At 44.3% G+C, this 20,846-nt stretch overlaps 1 protein-coding gene across 3 annotated transcripts in view; it reads left to right on the forward strand.

Annotated features, from left to right (window-relative positions):
* Positions 1-20,846, forward strand: part of RUVBL1 (RuvB like AAA ATPase 1) — a 44,284-nt gene that overhangs the window by 17,523 nt on the left and 5,915 nt on the right. For all 3 annotated transcript variants that reach the window (XM_033210886.1, XM_033210887.1, XM_033210888.1), the window contains 6 exons: positions 2,691-2,842; positions 5,985-6,074; positions 6,888-7,037; positions 8,776-8,839; positions 10,222-10,420; positions 19,953-20,055. In XM_033210886.1, coding sequence (XP_033066777.1) covers positions 2,691-2,842; positions 5,985-6,074; positions 6,888-7,037; positions 8,776-8,839; positions 10,222-10,420; positions 19,953-20,055 — 758 coding nt within the window. The remainder of the gene's footprint in view (positions 1-2,690; positions 2,843-5,984; positions 6,075-6,887; positions 7,038-8,775; positions 8,840-10,221; positions 10,421-19,952; positions 20,056-20,846) is intronic.

Below are 20,846 nucleotides of genomic sequence, written 5' to 3' on the forward strand. Positions count from 1 at the left end.
TTGAGGCTATTCCAAAACTTCCATTTATAGGCTATTAGATGGAATGAAGGTAGAGTAAAACTTTTCCTTAACTTTAATATCTGAGAGTCTTTGTCCTGACTGGGTTTCTGGGGTAAAGAAGGCAAACAGCCCAATGATAAGATAATGACCACGTTTAAAAGTGAGAAGTTACTGAGTGTACCTGACACCATAGGTAGTGTTTCTTAGTGCCGCTGGAATATTTCCATATCAGAACAGAGGTAGCTTAATGGTGAGAACACCAAGTCCTTATCATGCCACCCTGCCGTCAGGACTAGTTTATGTCTCCACATTTGTGAGTTGAATAGTTTTTCATTTATTCTTTAGATAACTGGATCTCAACTGTGTCTGTACTTTGGAATCAAGGGCAGAATTTTAAACGAATAGTGATGGCAGGGGCCCATCCCCTGGGATTTGGAAGCAAGTGGTCTGGCTACAGCCAGGGCATGATTCATTATAGGGGCCCCTCAGGTGGACCTAAAGGTTGAGAACCATGACCATAGGCTCCAGCAGAGGTTTAGAGTAGTATTTCCTAAAGTTAGGCCATCAGTGGTCTTAACTTCACTGGGTCTCACTGGTATTATTTACTTAAAAATTTTTTTAAAGTAGACTTGGTAATTTTGTGCATATGTACAGAAAAATGTGCAGAACATAAATGCATAACTTGGTGGATTATTGTAAAGTAAAAACCCATGAAACCAGCAGCTAATAAAAAAAGGGAATGTTGCCAGAACTCCAAACTACCCTTCATGTCCACTGCCGGTTGCCATCCTTCCTTACCCAAGTTAATGGTAGTCTTGATTTCTAACAGTATAGTTCAGTTATGCCTGACTTATAGTGCTGAGGTTGAGGGTGTTACGGTGATACAGGCTATAACATTACATGACTGACTCCTTAGAGTTCTCAGGCCATTACCATATAGAACATGTAAATGTATCCGCAGGTTCGTTTCTTGGGTATTATTAATAGGTGGTCTGCCTAATGACAACCCCTTCACTCTTAGTGACTTCATTCATTCATCCATTTACTCTACCTGCCAATGTGCTAGGCCCTCAGCTCAGGGGTGGGCAGTCTGCAGAGGGATAGGCAAAGTCTGCAAGTTACGGCATTGCCGTGTGCTGGTGCTGTGCCAGTGGAAACACAGGTCACCATGGGGACAATTTGGAGGATGAGGAAGAAGGATGTGTGAAGGGGGAGGGGATAAGTTTTAAACTGAGTCTGCAAGGAAGAGTTGCCTAAGCTCAAAAGAGTGGTTCAGGAAGCAGAGCCATTATATGCAAAAGCATGTAATGAACATAGAGATCATGTTCTAAAAATTAATTTAACAACGATTCTTGGATAATGAACAAGCGTTTATTAAAGAGCTAATGTGGATGATGTTTAGAATTTGGAGAGAAATTTACCTTTATTTGCAATATTCTAATGTGTTATGGACTTAGAAAATTGTAGAGCAACTGGGCATGGTAGCTCACACCTGTAATCCCAGCACTTTGGGAGGCTGAGATGGGTGGATCACCTGAGGTCAGGAATTCAAGACCAGTCTGGCCAACGTGATGAAACCCTGTCTCTACTAAAAGTATAGAAAAAAACCCAAAAATTAGCCAGATGTGGTGGTGCACGCCTGTGATCCCCGCTACTTGGGAGGCTGAGGCAGGAGAATTACCTGAACCCGGGAGGCGGAGCTTGCAGTGAGCCAAGATCGCACCATTGCACTCCAGTCTGGGTGACAGACCGAGATTCTATTTCAAAAAAAAAAAGAAAAGAAAAAGAAAATTGTAGAGCAACACATTGCAAATAATGCATGACAGCTGGGTATTTCTTCTTGGAGTACACAGTGAGAGCCAGAGGCCCATAACACCTGGCAGGGTCGAGCGTTACCCACTGTTGACATAGATACCTAATTATTTTATTATGCCCTGCTCAGGCTTGATACAGTGTCAGAGGGTGTGTAGTGAGTTATTCCATTGGTTTTAAGATTTCCTTTGAGAGTCAAAAATTCAGGAAACAAGGCTACAGGAGTTTTGATAGCCACTGTTCTGGTGGAATAGAATGGTGTGGGTTCAGAGACTGGATTAAAGGCTAAAGGTAAATTTCACCCCCTTGGAAATGGAGCAGACAATTTTGAGAATTATAACTTGTCTATCTAGTTCTGGATTTGAACCCAGAAAGTTCCCTTAAAAAGTTGCATTTCTAGGCGCAGTGGCTCACGCCTGTAATCTCAGCACTTTGGGAGGCCGAGGCGGGCGGATCACAAGGTCAGGAGATCGAGACCATCCTGGCTAACATGGGGAAACCCCGTCTCCACCAAAAATACAAAAAATTAGCCGGGCATTGTGGCGGGCGCCTGTAGTCCCAGCTACGTGGGAGGCTGAGGCAGGAGAATGGAGTGAACCCGGGAGGCAGAGGTTGCAGTGAGTCAAGATTGCGCCATTGCACTCCAGCCTGGGCGACAGAGCAAGACTCCGTCTCAAAAAAAAAAAAAAAAGTTGCATTTCTAATAGTACCTCTCATTTACATTAATATGTTTGTATTGCCTTTTTACCCATCTTGACACCCTGGTATGTACATTATTGAAGTTGATTTGTCAGTTCTGGTGACATGGAAGTTTTGGGCTCTCAGTGTGAGAGAAAAGATTCTGCTTCTCACCATGAGCCCTCTGCCACCTCTTCCAGGGCTGCGAATAAAGGAGACCAAGGAAGTTTATGAAGGTGAAGTCACAGAGCTAACTCCATGTGAGACAGAGAATCCCATGGGAGGATATGGCAAAACCATTAGCCATGTGATCATAGGACTCAAAACAGCCAAAGGAACCAAACAGTTGAAAGTGAGTACATGTTTGTGGCCTCTTTTCTCTTGACTCTTCCAGCACTGTGGCTTTGGGCAGGTGCTGTAACCTCTCTGCATCCGGTGTCCTGACCTGTGCACTGCAAGTGTTGATTTCTCACAGAACTGGTTGAGGATATTGTGTGTATAAAGCAGTACCTAGCACAGGGCTTGCACATGGGAGAACTCAAGGAAGATAGTTCTTTTCTTACTTACTTACTCCTAGGAAAGTCTTCATGTTAAAACGTGAGCTGTGTGGTTAAGTCAAGAAACTGCCTCTGCCATTCCACGTCCCATATTATGACCATGCGTCAAATACCCTGGGCTGGGTCTGAACCTGGGCTTTAATTTTTCCAGTTATCAATGCCCATGCTCATAGAAAGAAACAGCACTGAGTAATCAAATAAGAGTTGTATAAAGATGATGGATGGACTTCCTAGGGGCCACATGCAGAATCCTGACTGCAGTTGCTTGTGTCAGGAACCTGTGGTCGCTTCAGTGGCTGGTTCTGCTCAGTACAGGGCTTTGTGGAGAGGCCAGAATGGTGACACTGGATAGCCCTCGAAGACACTCCTCAGCCACCTGTCCTATAAGTCTTTAGGATGGAGGCAGTAGACTTTCTAGGGGAAGAGCATGAGTTTTGGAGTCTAAGTCCTAAAGGAATCCCTGACTTTGTTACTTAAAACTGTTGTAGCATTAATCTCTGAATAGTAGTTTCTTTATCTGTTGAATGGGAATAATAATTGCCTGTCTTTCAGGGTTATGGCTTTGGGTGTGGCACCTAGTTACCTAATGAATGATAGCTGTTAATGTTATCGTGAGAGCCTTCACTTGGAGAAATGGAACAGTCTGGATTTTAGGCTTTGCCTTATTATTATTATTAAATATTATCATTGTAACTCTCATTTATTGTATGTGCCAGGCCTTGGACTAAGTGCTTCAACAAACGTTTCATCTATTGTCAGTCATAACTTTATATGTATATATATTTGTGTGTGTGTGTGTGTGTCTGTGTGTGTGTGTGTGTGTGTATAATTTCCCTAATGTTACAGATGAAGGCTCATAAAGAGGTTACATGGTTATTCTGGGATCATCCAGCCAGTCAGATGGCAGAGCTGACCCTCTGAGCCCTAACTGTTGTGCCGTCTGCCCACCAGCTTGCTGTGTGACCTTTGGAAGTCGGTTGAGCTCTCTGGGACTCAGTTTTCTCATCTATAAACTGCAGGAAATTGACCATATAATTTCTCCATCTTTATTCTGTTCTACGATTTTATGGTTCTTTGATTCTCTAAGGTTGTTTCTTGGTCACTGCTTTATGGAGATCATAAAAATGTCACTTCTTCAAAGGGCCATTTTTCTTTTTCCTAACAGGGTTTCAATCTCAGGAGCTTGCCTCTGCAAATATCTCTTTTATACCTACCCCTTGTCACTTCCATTCTGAATTAATTAGATTTCTCAGTAGCATCTGCCACCTTTCCAGTAATTATATCTTCAGTCAATTCATTTGGGAAATTAACCAGTATAAAAATGCTTGAGGCAAAAAAGAAGTATATTCTCCAATGTAGGACAGATAAAATAAGGCATACAGTTTAAATTTTAGCTATTTGTAACGCTGCTTTGTACAGTTTCTTTACAAAAATAATGTAGAGGAGAAGATGAAATTTTTCTTCCAAAATGAATACTTTTAGGTACTTTTAGAATATGTACAAGATATTTGGATAGAAGGTGCTTAAATACTTGGTGGATATTCAAGTCTGAAGGAGTCTTCTGAGTCCTCGCAATGAGAATGCCGTTAGTACTCCTAACCCCTTGTGCCAGGCCTTACCTGAGGGCCTCACCCACTTTTTTCCTTAGGCGCGCAGGCTCACAGCAGTTCTGCCAGGGGCTGTCCCCACCCAGCCAAGGAGAGGCAGAGCCCTGGGTTTGCTGCTGTGGTGGTAGTTTTTTAAAAGCTTTATTGAGATAGCATTTTAAATAAAACTCATCCATTTTAAGTATACAATTCCAGGAATTTTAATGTATTTTCACAGTTGTACAGTCACCACAATCTTAATTTCAGAACATTTTCATCGCCCCAAGAAGAATCCTTCTGCTCATTTACAGTCATTCCCCATTCCAATTATAGACCTCGGCAACTACTAATCTACTTTTGGTTGCCTTCTTTTGGACATTTCATATAAATGGAACATACACTGTACGTCTTTTTTTGTATCTGGCTTCTTTCACCAAGCCCTGAGTTGTTACTTTTTAATTTTGTTTGGGGCAAAGCCCAAGTTTTTTTCCACCATAGCTACATTATATCACATAGCTCTCCATGAAGACCTCGAGAAACTTATGTTCAACTACAGAATCCTTACAAAGGCAGCTGTCCTAGGATGTTAATCACTGAGGGTCACCAGAATCTGGAGAAAAGCAACAGTTCCCCAAATCTGCTTATTTCCTTTCCTCTTACAAGCAGGCAGACCCAGTGGCACAAACACTGGGATGTGAATCAAAAGGCTTGGGAAAGATTCTCATTTATGCTTTTCTTTGAATTACTGTATACATCTGTGATTGCACTGGGGTGCAATAGATGAGGAAACTTAGAACTGAGAACCTTATCCAAAATCATAGGCCCTGCAAGATGCCAGCCTTGAGATTGGTAAGCAGGTGCTGGCAGGTACTTCAGTTGCAGAAAGTTCCACCCCACCTGAGGTGAGGCAAATGAAGGAGTGAAGCAGGGATGATGATCTCAAGAGGGGTGATAGGGCCTGTGGTCCTGTGGACAGTGGGGGCTGGGCCCACCCATCTCAGGGCAGCCAGGACCATCCTTATAAAAACGCTGCTGCCAGTTTACAGCCTTTGGAATCAAGGGAAAGAGAAGAGTAGGTGTCCCATGTGTCCCTTTCATGCTTGTTACACAGGAATGCAGGTATGCTGGCCCCCCTATTCTCTCCCTGATGTGCTTAGTCCCCAAGCCAGTCTCTTGTGTGGTACTCATGCATTCACATTCCTGCAGGTCCTAGTATACATGCATATGCAGAACAGGCTTTCTCCATGCACTTGCTAGCTACCTCAGATCCCTTACGAAAAGGTACCTTACATGGTGTCTGAAGGAAATGGAATATGTATTACACTTCTGATTTACATTTTTTTTTTTTTAGCTGGACCCCAGCATTTTTGAAAGTTTGCAGAAAGAGCGAGTAGAGGCTGGAGATGTGATTTACATAGAAGCCAACAGTGGGGCTGTGAAGGTAATGCCTTTCTTGGGACACAGCATTGTCCCTGATTTGTTTGCCATGAGAATACCTACGTGACAAAGGAGTTGTTTTCTTCAGAGGGTGTGGGGTGTGTGGGGAGGGGCTGGTGTCTGTTATGAGGCTGATGGAAGGTCAACTAGTGGCCCTTTATGTATAATAAAGTTTGCCTTCCTTTTATCTTCATTCTTTAACCTTCTCACGATTAAAACAGGCAGTCTGTTAGAAAAAATACAAAAACCTGTTCAGAGGGGGAGGACAGGGTGAGAAACCAAAACAACTTTAGTCATTTTCAAATTGAAATGTGCAGTGTATTTAATCTTCTTTTTATCTCTTTGGTATTTTCTTCCCAAGATATATGCATGTGGGAAGGAATGCTGCATTCGTTGGCATTCTTTTCTATCTGATTTTCAGGGTCCTGTACAGTGTTCCTCACTGTTTAATGGATGGGCATAATACTTCATATCAACAATAAATCACCCATCTACAAAAGAGTCTGAGCAGCTCCTCCGCCTCCAGTTAATCTACTAGATTTGCCCTTTATCAGGAATTGCATACAGTTAAAAGAAAGAAGGGAAAAAGGATTTTGGGAGAAAGTATCAGGTGTTTTTCAACCCAGTTTTTGGAGCCCAGCGATGAGCAGATAACTCCCTTCTCTTGGCAGCAGGGGAGTGGGGCATATTTGGAGTTTGTCAAGTAGGCTGTCAGGCCCGCAGTGGGAACTGAGACCTTTATCTCACTTAGCCCTGTGCCATTTGGGGACTTGGCAGTGAAAACTCACCAGGCACTCTTTTTTCTCTCTTTTTGCAGAGGCAGGGCAGGTGTGATACCTATGCCACAGAATTCGACCTTGAAGCTGAAGAGTATGTCCCCTTGCCAAAAGGGGATGTGCACAAAAAGAAAGAAATCATCCAAGATGTGACCTTGCATGACTTGGATGTGGCTAATGCGCGGCCCCAGGTACTGCCTTGATGCCTGGGTGACCTGGCACACTAGCCCTTTTGTATGTGCGTGGAGGTCTGAGAATGAATTGTCAGAGTCTTGCTGCCTTTCTTGAGGCAGACGGTCCTTTTCTCTCTGTAATGTTCAGCAATTAACATCGACATGAGCTACGAGGGACTCCTTTGTTCCCATTCAAATGCTCTAGTCACAGATGATTTCGTGTGTATTGTTTCTTATCCCAGCCAAGCCTCTGGCCCTGAGCTAGCCAGTTTCCTCCATGGCTTCACTCCAGCAGTGGGCTCACGCCTGGGATTCTCTGGGTGTTAATGGCAGGAGGGCAGGAGTGTTCTATGAGCCCGTTACAGGATTTCAGAAAGCCCGACAAAGCTCTTTCTTTCCCCCTGCCTAGCAAAAGCCACAGTGTTTTAGCTTTGAGCTGGTACTGTTGTCTGCTTCTCATGCAGATCGATACTTATGCCTTGACTAGTAAAATGTAGGAAAGGATGTTATCGCTTTACGGCATTTGTAGGAAATACGTGATTAAAAGAAACAAGACACCACTGTTTCTTGTGATGGTCTTCCAGTTTGGTTTCATCCTTATCCTAAAAAAGACCTCTTCACTATTAGGGAATAGTTTGTTTTCTGACTTGAAATTTGATCCGTGGGTGTTTTGTTCCTTGGCGCTTTGGTTAAGAGATTACTGAAGACTTATCTTGGACCAACAGGTCCCCTTGGTTGGTGAATTGGCCATCCGCAAACTGAACTCCTGGGAGCCCTTGACCTGAGAAGAGTGTTGGGCTGGGAGTCAGAAGTCAGGAACTGTGTTGTTCCATCACTGACCAGCTTGGTTAATTTGTCACTTTGGGTCTCTGGGTTTTCTGTGGTTTAGGGTTCTGATTTTGAGTTTCCTCCTACTTGGCAAGGCAGTTTTGAGGACCAGACAGGAAACATTTGCTGCCTTTAGCTATTCAGCATTTAGTGAGCCCCTCTGTGTCTCAGGGCCTGGTAACCAACAGGTGATCACTAAATGCTGAACAAATGACCAAACACCAGCCTCTTCCTCTTGCTGACTGCACTGTTAGGAGCCCATAGGAGGATGCAGGTTGAGTGGTGAACCTGTTATGGAGTCAGCCATTCCACAGGGAGGGGCCCGTAGACCAAGTAGCTCCAAGTTAAGTAAAGACTAGGCTGATGCATGCCTGTGGTCAAAACTAGTGAGAGGAGGCACAGCAGTATAATCATGGTATATTTATACTTACTCTTGTAGTCCGTGTGTCCCCAAAGGCACAGGAACATTGGGAGGAAGTCATGAATCTGGTTAGGGTCAGATGCCCCCTAGAGGGCATTTGACTTGAACTTTAATGACTGGGAACTTCCTAGGAAGGAGAATGGCATTCCTGGCAGATGGACTAGACTCAAAAGCATTGAGTCATAACAGAGCTTGCGGGTGTCCAGGGCAGGGCTGCTAGTCTCATGTGGCTAATCAAGGAACAAGGGATTGGAAAAAGATAGGACTGGAGAAAGAGGCTGGGCAGGCCCCATGGAGCTTATACTTACCATGAAAGGATTTTGTTTGATTCTTACAGGTCAGGGGAACCTCTAAAAATTCCTCTGTGTTTAGAAGCTCCTCAGGCTTTGAGGAGGGGTCTCCTTACCTCAGGATCCCATGTTGAGTTGATGAGTGGGATGCAGGGGGATGAGGCTTCTGTAGTCACCTTACAAAGCAGCACTGACTCTTAAGTCTTCTCTTATGCAGGGGGGACAAGATATCCTGTCCATGATGGGCCAGCTAATGAAGCCAAAGAAGACAGAAATCACAGGTAGGAGAACCAGCGTGGCCTGCGAGCAAGGGGCAGGGTGGAGGGCCCTACATTCTGAGATGCTCTTGCGGCTCTGTGAGCACATCTGCCCTGAGGAAATGCCTCAGAACAGTTCCTTCTTCCTCATAGTTCAGAGCTTGACTCTAGCCTTAGTCTCTGGCACTATTTAGGCAGCCATACAGCACACTGTGTGGTCTCTGCCCCACAGCAGTCACAGTTTCTGGCCCCTATGAGGCCCCAGAAATGTGGATTTATTTTGCCCAGCTCTGCTGGAGCACAGACTCTGTAGCCTTGGTGCTGGCAGCCCCCTCCCTAGTAGAGCACAGGGCAGCTTCACAGACCAGCTCCACGCACTGCCCTGCCCAGTTCGTGGGCACTTCCTAGAGCTCCACAGGGGACACTGCTGCTGCTCTCCTGTGAACCTTTATTTTACCCTGCTGCTCTTCCCAGCTTTCCTGTTGCTGTGTTTTTCTAATTCCACCTACAATTTCGTCACTTTAAGATGTTAGTTAAACATTAAAGCAAATATTATCTTCAAAATTTTAGCCAGGGCAGCAATCTGAGACCTTTCTGTTCGAGTTTTCAGGAGCAGTTTCTTTCTTTTCACGTGGTTTTCAGTGTGCATCCTCTTTGGACAATCCCAGCCTCGTGCCTTTGGTGAAAGACGCTGCCTCAGATCTTCCAGTTTTCTGTTTTTGAGCTGCTCCCTCCTGACGATAACACAGGAGCTGGTTTGGAAAATGAGCACTGAGACCTTAGTTGGGTTATGTAACTTTTGAGAGACTCATCCCTCTAGGAGCTCTGAGATTGGGCCTTTCTTCAGAGCCTTTCATTCCTGGAAGGTTTCTGCTCAGGATTCTAAAAACACCCACTTCGTTAGTCCGAGCACTTGATTGAAAGTTAATTAACCTAAACATTGTTGTATGGGACCAAAAGAAAGGGTCATTTACTGGGTATAGAATAGGAAAATTTGCATGTGAAAACTCATTTCACTCAGGGCTCCTAAACTCCAGTGTCTCCCAGATCAGACAGAGCTACATTGGGTGTGTGGGAGGTGATAAGGCATGGTAGGGAGTGTGACAGCAGTGAGCATGTGCCGTGAAGGGATTCCCATGCAGAACACCCGTGCAACCTTTTTACATTTAACCAAACACATCTTTTGGAGGAGGCTGCCAATTTTGTGACCTTCAGGTGTGGTTATCACTGTGTTCAGATGACGACACTGAAGCCTGGAGTGAGGACACACCCTGTCAGGAATCATATAGCTAGTAGGAAAACTAGGCTCCCAGCATGGGTTTGGATTGAATTCAGGTGGAGGAGAAAAGGCGATAGTCTCTCCCAGCCCTGTGCTGACCTTGCCTGCCCATCCTTGCATCTCCTAGACAAACTTCGAGGGGAGATTAATAAGGTGGTGAACAAGTACATCGACCAGGGCATTGCTGAGCTGGTCCCGGGTGTGCTGTTTGTTGATGAGGTCCACATGCTGGACATTGAGTGCTTCACCTACCTGCACCGTGCTCTGGAGTCTTCTATCGCCCCCATCGTCATCTTTGCGTCCAACCGAGGCAACTGTGTCATCAGGTAGGATGGCTGCCTGCCAGCCACAAGGCTTTTTTACCTTCCATCGAGGGCTCATTTGTTCCTCAGGATCTCGCTAAACCCCACGAGGTGGGATGGGGATGAGGGGAGGTCATGTTGTTTTTGAAGGAAAACGTGCCAAGTGGCTTGCCTCTGGTCTCATTTCCCTAGTCACCAAAGGCAGCAGCTGCCCTGTCACTCATGATGAGGGTCTCCCATGTGATCTCTGGGGTGTGATGCTACAATCTGGTCATTCAATTGGAGTGCACAAAGGTGAGATCAGACAGGGCTAGCCTTTGATGACATTATACACATGAACGTCTTCAGTCTTCACCTGCACTCTGAGAGGTAGGCATTATTGACATCATTTTTCAAATAAGGAAACTGGAATCATAACTTGTCCCTCATCAAAAAGACAGGATAAGAACCCAGCTCCTTCTGGTAACAAAACCAGCATTTTCTTTCTATCCCAGACCTCTGAACCACATTGATTCTTTCCATCCCCCCACTCCACTCCTTCCCATCCCTTTGGCTGCCTTTGGGCAGGGCAGATGTTGACCCCTGGAAGACAAGTGTTCCTATGGTGCTCATCCTGCCAAGATTGGCCCAAAGCTGGGTCAGGGACCTTCCTGGGGTTGCTTTTTCTCCTAATCACTCTCCAGGCTCGTGGTCCTAGAGAACATCCCATCTTCCCATCTCTCAAGCCCAGTGTCAGTATTCCCAGTACCTGGTAGTTTTATTACTCTTTTGGTTTTCTGTGATCCTGTTTAAACATTAGTGCCTGGTCCCTGCAGTGCTTGGGGCACAAAGGTGGGTAATGAGGGGCCTCTTTTCAAGCCTGCAATAGAGTAGTGTGGGGACAAAGTCCCTGAGGCTGCATGCTCAGGGCAGTGGAGGCAGTGAGAGTTGGAAAGACACCCTGTGGCCCATGAGTATCTCAGGACACAGCTGGAGCCAAACTGAGTTTGAAATCAAAACGGCTGATTTGCCTAACTCAGCTCTGAATGATGGTGGGCCCTATCTAAGATTTTAGTTTGCTTTTAATAGAGAAGCTTTATTATTAAGACTGTCCAAGCTGGGCACAGTGGTACGTTCCTGTAGTGTACTCTTAGGGAGGCTGAGGCGGGAAGATTGCTTGAGGCTGGAAGTTTAAGGCTGTAGTGTGCAATGATCGCACCTGTGAATAGCTGTTGCACTCCCACCTGGGCAACAGCGAGACCCCATCTCTAAAAATAATTAAAAACAAATAAAACATGCAAACTCTGGTGTTGCTGGCTCTGGGTAGGCCCCACAGAGGGGGTTCTGTAGTGCTGTGAGCACTGCACTATAGCAACAGGCCTTCCCACTCATGTGGTTTCTTTCACTTGAAATTAGGAATCGAATGCATGATTCAAGTCCATGTGGCAGCATCTTGCAGCTACTCTGAATCCCTGTCCATGATGCTCTCTGGACAAGACCACTGTCATAAGTGCTTCCTAAGTCTTGGAGAGAAAGTGTGTGCCAGATCCAGCATGGCTACCTGGGCAGCTTCTGGAGACACATGCATGTGGGCCTTCTGCCTGGTATGCCTGGCATGCCTGTGGCTGGCTGGACTTTCTTAGCCTTGGCCAGGCCAGGCTGAAGCCTGACAGTGCAGCTGGTGAAAGGGCTCAGCCTTGGACAGATGGTGCCCCCTGCTGGGGAGCTCTGCTAATAGGCTTCCCTCCCTCCACAGTAGGGAACCCAGCCCAGCAGATGCCTGCAGAGCCTGGCATCTCTCGCCCCCAGAAATAAGGTCTCTCAGTCCCATCCCACTGAGGACTAAGGTGCACACAAAGGTGGCCTTGATCTCAGAATCTGCTCAGTGGAGACAAAGCTCTGGTCAGCCTGAAACCTGGGAGATTTGGCCCCAGCCCCATCTGGGCTGATTTGATCAAGGGCTGCTAGAGGTTGTGGAGACTCCTTGCCAGACTACAGTTACCCAAGTGGAAGGAAGGCGCTCAGAGCATGGATCTTTAGGCAGGTCGGTTCAGGCAACCCAGATTCGGTTGTTTGCTCTGAAAGAGAATTTTGGCACTGTGTTCTAGTAGGAAATTTGTTATAGTGGTGATAATAATGTCAACATGGTGATGAAAAAAGTAATAGCCAACAATAATAGCCATCTGACGTGCTTCCCACAGACTCCACCCCTAGAGGGGAACTACAGGGCTTCCTTACCCCCCAGACTCACATCTGATCTCTAGAGCTCTCAAGGAAAGGAAGGGGGAAGGGAGGTGACTAACTGAGGGCTTCCTCTGTGTCAGAAACTATCCAGAGCGCTCTACATGGGCCATCTCATGTCCTCCCAGGACACCCTGACAACCCTGTGAGCAGCTGAGGTTATCTCCAGACTCAAATGGGAAGTTACCTCCAGACTCAAATGGGAGGTTACCTGCCCAGGCCATAGGCTAGAAAGTGTTGCCACTGGAACCTGAGCCCAGAGGAACGTCTGGATCCAAACTGCATGCTCTCACTGCTCTCCCACACTGCTTCCCAGTGGCCCCTGGGCTGTGAGCGGGGATGGAGCTTTGATGGGTGCTGCCTGGAGATGGCAGTGGGGAACTGTTGAATGCTGACAACAGATTGCTGTGAAAATGCAGCCTCTAGGAGTGTTCTTTTCCAGGTAGTGTACGCTCCCTCTCAGCTTCTTGCCGCTCACCCCTCCCTGTATAAATGACCCTTGTAGATTGAGCCTCAGAAGTGAGCCCACTCTCTGATGGCTGTTGCGTTTTATGGAGCATGAATTCCAGCACTAGCCTGGTTCCCACATGGAAAAATTACAGGCATTGGAGTCATGTGGAAGCTCATGACCCCGGCGAGTTCCTTGACCTCTCTGAATCTTACCATCCTCATCAGGAAATGGGAATATCAGCACCTTTTTTGCAGAATTATGTGAAGAGTAGAAAAAGTGAATGCAAAGTTGTCACCCAGGCCAGTCCTAGAGTATTGCCCTCTTGGAAACTGATTTCATGCCCCTGCCTGGTCTGCCCTGTGGACATGGCTTGGACTCAGGGATCTCTGAGAACCCAGAAAGGCATGAAGCCATAGCCCCTCCTGACCTTGACAAGCAGCCCCCAAATCCTTTAGGTCACCTCTCTCTGTGGATAGCTGATGTGGGAGCCGTTCTAGAAGAAGCACCTGTCCCTGGGCCTCTTGACGCTCCAGACTCCTTCTGGGAAAGGTCCATCCATGGATGACAGGGAGGCAAAGCTCTGTTGCCCGCTTGCCTGGCTCCTCCCTAACTTGACACCATAAGCAGTACCTTTCCTTCCAAGCTCAGGATCCTGAACTGTTAGATGAGAGCCCAGCACTGATCCCAGCTTGAAAACTGGGAGATTTTCTTTCCATATTGAGGTATAGCCCCTGGGATTAGGAGTTCTTGTAGGAGTTTCTCACTGAAAGTCACTTTGTTGCACCAAAGCATCAAGACTTAAGAAACAGTGTGGTCTCTGTTCAGTGTAACCTTGTGGTAGATAGTGTTTCAAAAACAAACAAACAAACAAAAAAACCAAAAAACAAAAACAACTTTATGGAGACATAATTCATATAAAATACAATTTTTTGTATGGTTTCTAGTGTATTCACAGAGTTGTGCAGCCATCACCACAATCAATTTTAGAACATTTTCATCAACCCAAAAAGAAACTGTACCCATCAACAGTCACCGTCCCTTCTGCACCCTTACCCCCCATCCACCGGCAGCCGTTAATCAATTTTGTCTCTATAGATTTGCTTTTTCTGGAAATTTTGTATAAATAGCACCATATAATCTTGTCTTTTGTGACTGGCTTCTTTCACTTAGCGTGTTGTTTTCAAGGTTCATCCATGTTGTGGTATGCGTAGTACTTATTTCTTTTTCCAGCTGAATAGTATTCTATTATATGGAATATTTAATAGTGTATCTTATTTAACCATTCATTAGTTGATGGACATTGGGTTGTTGGGTTATTATGGTAATGCTGCTCTGAACATTTGTGTACAACTTTTTCTTTCTTTCTTTCTTTCTTTTTTTTTTTTGTAAGTAGAGATGGGGTCTCACTTTGTTGACCAGGCTGGTCTTGAACTCCTGGGCTCCAAGGATCCTCCTGCCTCAGCCTCCCAAACTGCTAGGATTACTGTGAGCTACCACACCCGGCCTATGTACAACATTTTTTTTTTTTTTTTTTTGAGACGGAGTCTCGCTCTGTCGCTCGGGCTGGAGTGCAGTGGCCGGATCTCAGCTCACTGCAAGCTCCGCCTCCCGGGTTTACGCCATTCTCCTGCCTCAGCCTCCCGAGTAGCTGGGACTACAGGCGCCCGCCACCTCGCCCGGCTAGTTTTTTGTATTTTTTTAGTAGAGACGGGGTTTCACCGTGTTAGCCAGGATGGTCTCGATCTCCTGACCTCGTGATCCGCCCGTCTCGGCCTCCCAAAGTGCTGGGATTACAGGCTTGAGCCACCGCGCCCGGCCCCTGTACAACATTTTTAAGCGGACATGGTTTTTATTTCTTTCAGTTACGTACCTAAGAGTGGAATTGCTGGGTCCAGTGGTAACTGTTTAACCTTTCAAGGAACTGCCAGCTGTTTTCCAAAGCCATCTGCATCATTTGACATTCCCACCAGCAATGTATGAAGGTCCCAGTTTCTCCACATTCTTGCCAGCACTTGTCTGTCTTTTTGATTATAGATATTCTAGTGGGTAATGAAGTAATATCTCATTGTGGTTTTGATTTGCATTTCCTTAACGACTAAGGATGTTAAGCGTCTTTTCATGTGCTTATTGGCCGCTTGTATATTGTCTTCGGAGAAATGTTTATTCACATCCTTTGCCCATTTTTTATTCAGGTTCTTTGTCTTTCCATTGTCGAATTATAAGAGTTCTTGGCCGGGCGCGGTGGCTCAAGCCTGTAATCCCAGCACTTTAGGAGGCCAAGACGGGCGGATCACAAGGTCAGGAGATCGAGACCATCCTGGCTAATACGGTGAAACCCTGTCTCTACTAAAGAATACAAAAAACTAGCCGGGCGACGAGGCGGGCGCCTGTAGTCCCAGCTATTTGGGAGGCGGAGGCAGGAGAATGGCGTGAACCTGGGAGGCGGAGCTTGCAGTGAGCTGAGATCCGGCCACCGCACTCCAGCCTGGGCGACAGAGCCAGACTCCGTCTCAAAAAAAAAAAAAAAAAAGGGTTCTTTATATATTCTGGATACTAGATCTTCATCATTTATATATGATTTATAAATATCCTATTTTTCTTTGGGTTGTCTTTTCAGTTTCTTGATAGTGTCTTTTGACACACCCAAGTTTTAAATTTCAATGAAGTCCAATTTATGTTTTTTCTTTTGTTTTTTGTGTTTCTGGTTTCATGTGTAAGAACCCATTGCCTAATCTAAAATCACAAAGGTTTATGCTTGTGTTTTCTCTTGAGAGTTTCATAGTTTCGACTTTCATGTGTAGGCTTATGATCCATTTGTAGTTAATTTTCATGTAGGGCGTAAGGAAGCGGTTGGTCCAACTTCATTATTTTGCATGTGAATATCCAGTTGTCCCAGAACCATTTGTTGAAAAGACTGTTCTTTTTTTATTGAATTGTTTTGGCAGCCTCATCAGAAAATCAAATGGCTGTCTTTTTAGCACTCTTACTGTGTGCCCACTGAGCCCAAGGTTAAGTGGATATTAGGTGAGTTACCCATCGCATTACCCAGAGAGGTGTTTTTACTGCACTTTCTGTCAGCAGAAAAGCTTTGTGTTATCTGTGTCCCTGTAGTTACAGGATTACATAAAGAAGTATTTATGTAGTGATTCTCAACCAGGGGCAAATTTGTTCCACTGGGGACATGTAGCAATGTCTGGAGACATTTTTACTTAACATAACTCAGAAGTGCTGCTGGCATCTAGTGGGTAGAGGCCAAGGATGCTGCTGAACATCCTGCAGTGCATAGGACAGCCTTTCAAAAAGAATTAATTTGGTCCAAAACATCCACAGTGTCACAGTTATTGTAAGAGTTATTGTAAGAGGAAGGTAGTCACAAATGAGTCAGCCATGTTGCACATGTGGTGGTGTATCTGCAGGATACATTTCTAGAAGTACATTTGTCTTGCTCCTATAGATAATGCTGTATTGGATTCCAAGGAGATTTGGGTCTGTGGCTTCATAACTCCAAACTGTCTATCTGGAGGAAGCTCACTTACGGCCGAGTTTGGACAATTGCTGAATGGTAAAATGTTAAAATTAATAGTAGACTGAGGCCAAAGCCAGAAATGAACTTCTAAGATGCAAGAATAAATCTGCAGATTTACCAAAATGTAATTATTATCCAGCTTCTTATTAACAGTTTTATAACATTACCGTTACGGCTGCCTTGTTAAACTGTGATCCTGCCCACTCCCTGCCCCCTAGCTCCTGCTGAGGTCAGCACACGGCCCAGCACTGCTGCTGGCACATGGGGGCTCCACTCAACCAGCCCACTCAGCAGCATCACCAGTTGGAACCATCTCCCACTAATACAGTTTCTGGAAGAAACTTTCTACTTCAGATTCGTAGCTTGGACAAATCTCAAAAATGTTTGGTCTTTAATTCCTGAAAAATGCTTAGCAGTCCTCAGCAGCCTTTTCTTTTGTTTTTCTCCTCATCAAACTCCTTTTTACCACTTGGCAGCCTTTTAATAGACTTCGAAAACTATAAGAAATGTTATTAATGCATTTCTATAAATTCTGTCCTTGTGAAGTTTGATTCAGGACTACTTTATTTTTCTCTAACCTTTTCTTCTTTAAACTTTTTATGTTTGTTGTGATTTATCGTGGGTGGTGTAGAATTTTGGATATTTTTGTCCTTGGGATATTTTAATATGTCAAAATTGAGATCTTACAGTTTTCTCAGAATTCCCAAAAGAATTCTCAAATAAGACTTAAAAAACACTTATGGCCTAAATAGAATTAAAAAATAAAAATTAAATGTAGTTTTAAAAGGTTATTTTGCTTAATGTGAAGGTTGCAGGTACACCAAATACTGAGATTTGAATCATGATAGAATTTCATCTTTATAATTCTTCCTAATTTTAAAAAGACATTTGTTGCTGGAAAAAGATAAGTTTTCTCTAAAGTTAACTAATATTTGTATTTCCTATTAGTTTGTTTCCGTATTTACTTTGAATATTTTAATTTTTTTGCATTGGACTTAACAATTCATTAATGTAGCATTTTATTCTCTCTTTGAATTGTTTTTATTGTGGTAAAATGTGTGTAACATAAAATTTGCCATTTTAACCATTTTTAAGTGTATAATTCATTGGCATTAATGACATTCACAGTGTGGCATGACCATCACCACTATTTCCAAAACCATCACCACTATTTCCAAAACTTTTTCATCATCTCAAAAACAGAAACTCTGTAACCATTAAGCATGAAGTCCCAATCCTACCTCCCCTCAGATCCTGGTAACCTCTCATTTATTTCTGTCTTTTTTTTTTTCTTTCTTTTAAGACAGGGTCTCACTCTGTCATCCAGGCTGGAGTGCAGTGGCACAGTCTTGGCTCATTGCAACCTCTGCCTCCTGGGCTCAAGTGATTCTCATGCCTTACCTTCCGGAGTAGCTGGGATTACAGGCACATGCCACCAGGCCTGGCTAATTTCTGTCTCTATGAATTTGCCTACTATAGATATTTCCTATAAAGAAACCATAAAATATTTGTTCTTTTGTCTCTGGCTTATTTCACTTTGCATGTCTTCAGGGTTCATCCTGTGCTAGCATGTATTTTGTTTGCATTTTATTTTTGCAGTCATAAATATGCATTTTTATACCTCAATTAACTGGATAGAATTTAAACAATTAGATTTTATTTTTACGAAAGTTAAATTTTTAGCATGCTTACTTGTTTTTGAAACCAAATATTCAGATACTAACAAATCCAGTTGACATGACTAATTCTTTGTTATATTGATTACTTATAACCATAGACTGTACAATCCTGCACGAGTTTAAGAATGCCAGAAGTGTAGCCTTTCTGTTGTTATGACCCCCAGAGGCCAAGGCAGAAGCCCACAGCACATGGGGTTTCCAAACACCAGCTGAAGGCTGGCCCCGTGTGCCACCAGTGACTGCCCAGTGCACCTCAGGGTCTGGTGGGTTGGCAAGGTTCCTCCCCTAGGATGTTATTCCTATGGTTTGGCTAAGGGTTCAAGAGAAAAATAGGCAAACGATGGGATTGGATCCTTCTCAACAAGAAGTAAAATTATATATATATATAAGGGAATACATTCAAATGCTTCATTAGTAATCAAAGAAATGCAAACTTAACCAAGGTGTTACCTTTCCCTCTTTTTCTAAACTGTCAAAATAGCAAAGTGTTTCAGAATGAGAATACTTGGTAGTGGCTATGATCCTGTGAGATTAGATAACTCATGTAGCTGAATAAATTAGGATAGTTATTCATTCAAGTAGCTATTCAGGGTTCTGTCAGGCACTACAGCAGTTGCTAAGGAAATGCTTATGACTGTATGCATCAAAGTATCAATAAAAATAATAGCAACAATTGGAAACTAAATGCTCAACAATTTGGGTTAAGTAAAATATTTAATGGATTGTTAAGTAAATATTAAACATAAATATTAAGACTGATGCAAGCCAGGTGCAGTAGCTCACACCTGTACTCCAAGCTACTCAGGAGGCTGAGGTGGGAGGAGCCCTTGAGCCCAGGAGTCTGGGGCTGCTGTAAGCTAGAATCATGCCACTGCACTCCAGCCTGGGCCATAGAACAAGACCCGGTCTCAAAAACAAAACAAAGCAAAGAAAACTGAAGCAACATGGACAAAAACAAAAAAATATGTGCATACTTAGTATAATTTGTAAAATTATGCTATAGAGTATTATATATAGTATATAGTTATATGTACATATATGTACTATATATAGTATATAGTACATACTATATATTATACTATATAATTTGTATATATATGAAAGTTTGGCAGATATCTAGATGATTATTTTTGAGTATGATTTTAGTTATTGTTTTTTCCTGTTTCCCAGTTTTCCTATGATACTGATGATTACCAAGATAATGAAGTTGGTTTTTTTTTTTTTTCTTTTTGGGACAGAGTTTTACTCTGTCACTCAGGGTGGAGTGCAGTGGTACACTCTCAGCTCACTACAACCTCTGCCTCGCGGGTTCAGGTGATTCTCATGCCTCAGCCTCCCCAGTAGCTGGAATTACAGGTGTGTACCACCATGCCCAGCTAACTTTTGTATTTTTAGTAGAGACAGGGTTTTAACATGTTGGCCAGCTATTCTTGAACTGCTGACCTCAGGTGATCTACCCGCCTCTGCCTCCCAAAGTGTTGGCATTACAGGCGTGAGCCACCGCACCCAGCCTGAAGTTGTTTTTATGCCACTGGAGGTTAGTCTGTTTACTCGGGTCCTGGCTCTGATTCTTAGGCTGCCTAGCCAGCTGCTTGTGGTGTGAATGCTGGATCTGTATTTCCAGTGTTGTTTCTTGTCTAATAGAGGCTTAGGTGATGGGATTAATTTTGCCCCTTACAGAGGCACTGAGGACATCACATCCCCTCACGGCATCCCTCTTGACCTTCTGGACCGAGTAATGATAATCCGGACCATGCTGTATACTCCACAGGAAATGAAACAGGTGAGCCTCCCTTCTTCCCTCCTGCTCTCTTCTCTCATTTGCTCCCAGTGTTCACTGATGGCTGTGCAGAAAGGTATCTGCGGCTTGGATCTGGCTGCCATTCACCATCTTACCACTTAGCTACTGGCCTCGAGCAAGTCTCCAGAGTCTCAGTCTCCCCATCTGAAAGATGGATTGGGCTAACTAGACATTGCCCCAAGTGTCAAAAGAAGCTCAGCTCCCTGTCTTGGCTGTTTGCTTTTCTGCTGTTCCCCCTTTGATAAGCTTTAGGAAAAGGATATTGAAAAAATCAATTTGATGATAGCCATTAGGGAAGCTACCAGCTCTATAAAAAGGAGGCAATAAAATATGATTTAGTGATAGCCTTTTGGTGACCAGGCCAGACTATGCCTGTGGCCTTTTTTACTCAGAGGACAAGGCCAGGCTCACTGTTCCACCTGAACCAACAGCAAGCCAGCTCCAGCAGGGTATAGAATGTAGCCACCCTGACCTGGAAGAGGCCAGTGCCTGTGTCCTAGCAGAGCCTGTCTGTTGTAAACAGCATGACGAATGACAAGTTTCTCGGCAGCTTTGGAGGCCGCCCCTGGGCAGGTCTGTGGCTTTGCAATAGAGTCCTTGAGGGCTTCTGCCAAGTCTACAGAGGTGATGGCGAGACAGCATCATACAGCTTAGAAGAGCACCTGAAGATGGAGTTTGTGAAACTGATCATATAATAAGAGGCTTCATTGAAGGACCCCTGGAAGCATCTAGCTCCGTGGCTGGCACCCGGTGGATGCCCATAAGTCTGTATG

The sequence above is a fragment of the Trachypithecus francoisi genome, unplaced genomic scaffold (genome assembly GCF_009764315.1).
Source record: "Trachypithecus francoisi isolate TF-2019V2 unplaced genomic scaffold, Tfra_2.0 Lachesis_group0, whole genome shotgun sequence".
Classification (NCBI taxonomy): domain Eukaryota; kingdom Metazoa; phylum Chordata; class Mammalia; order Primates; family Cercopithecidae; genus Trachypithecus; species Trachypithecus francoisi.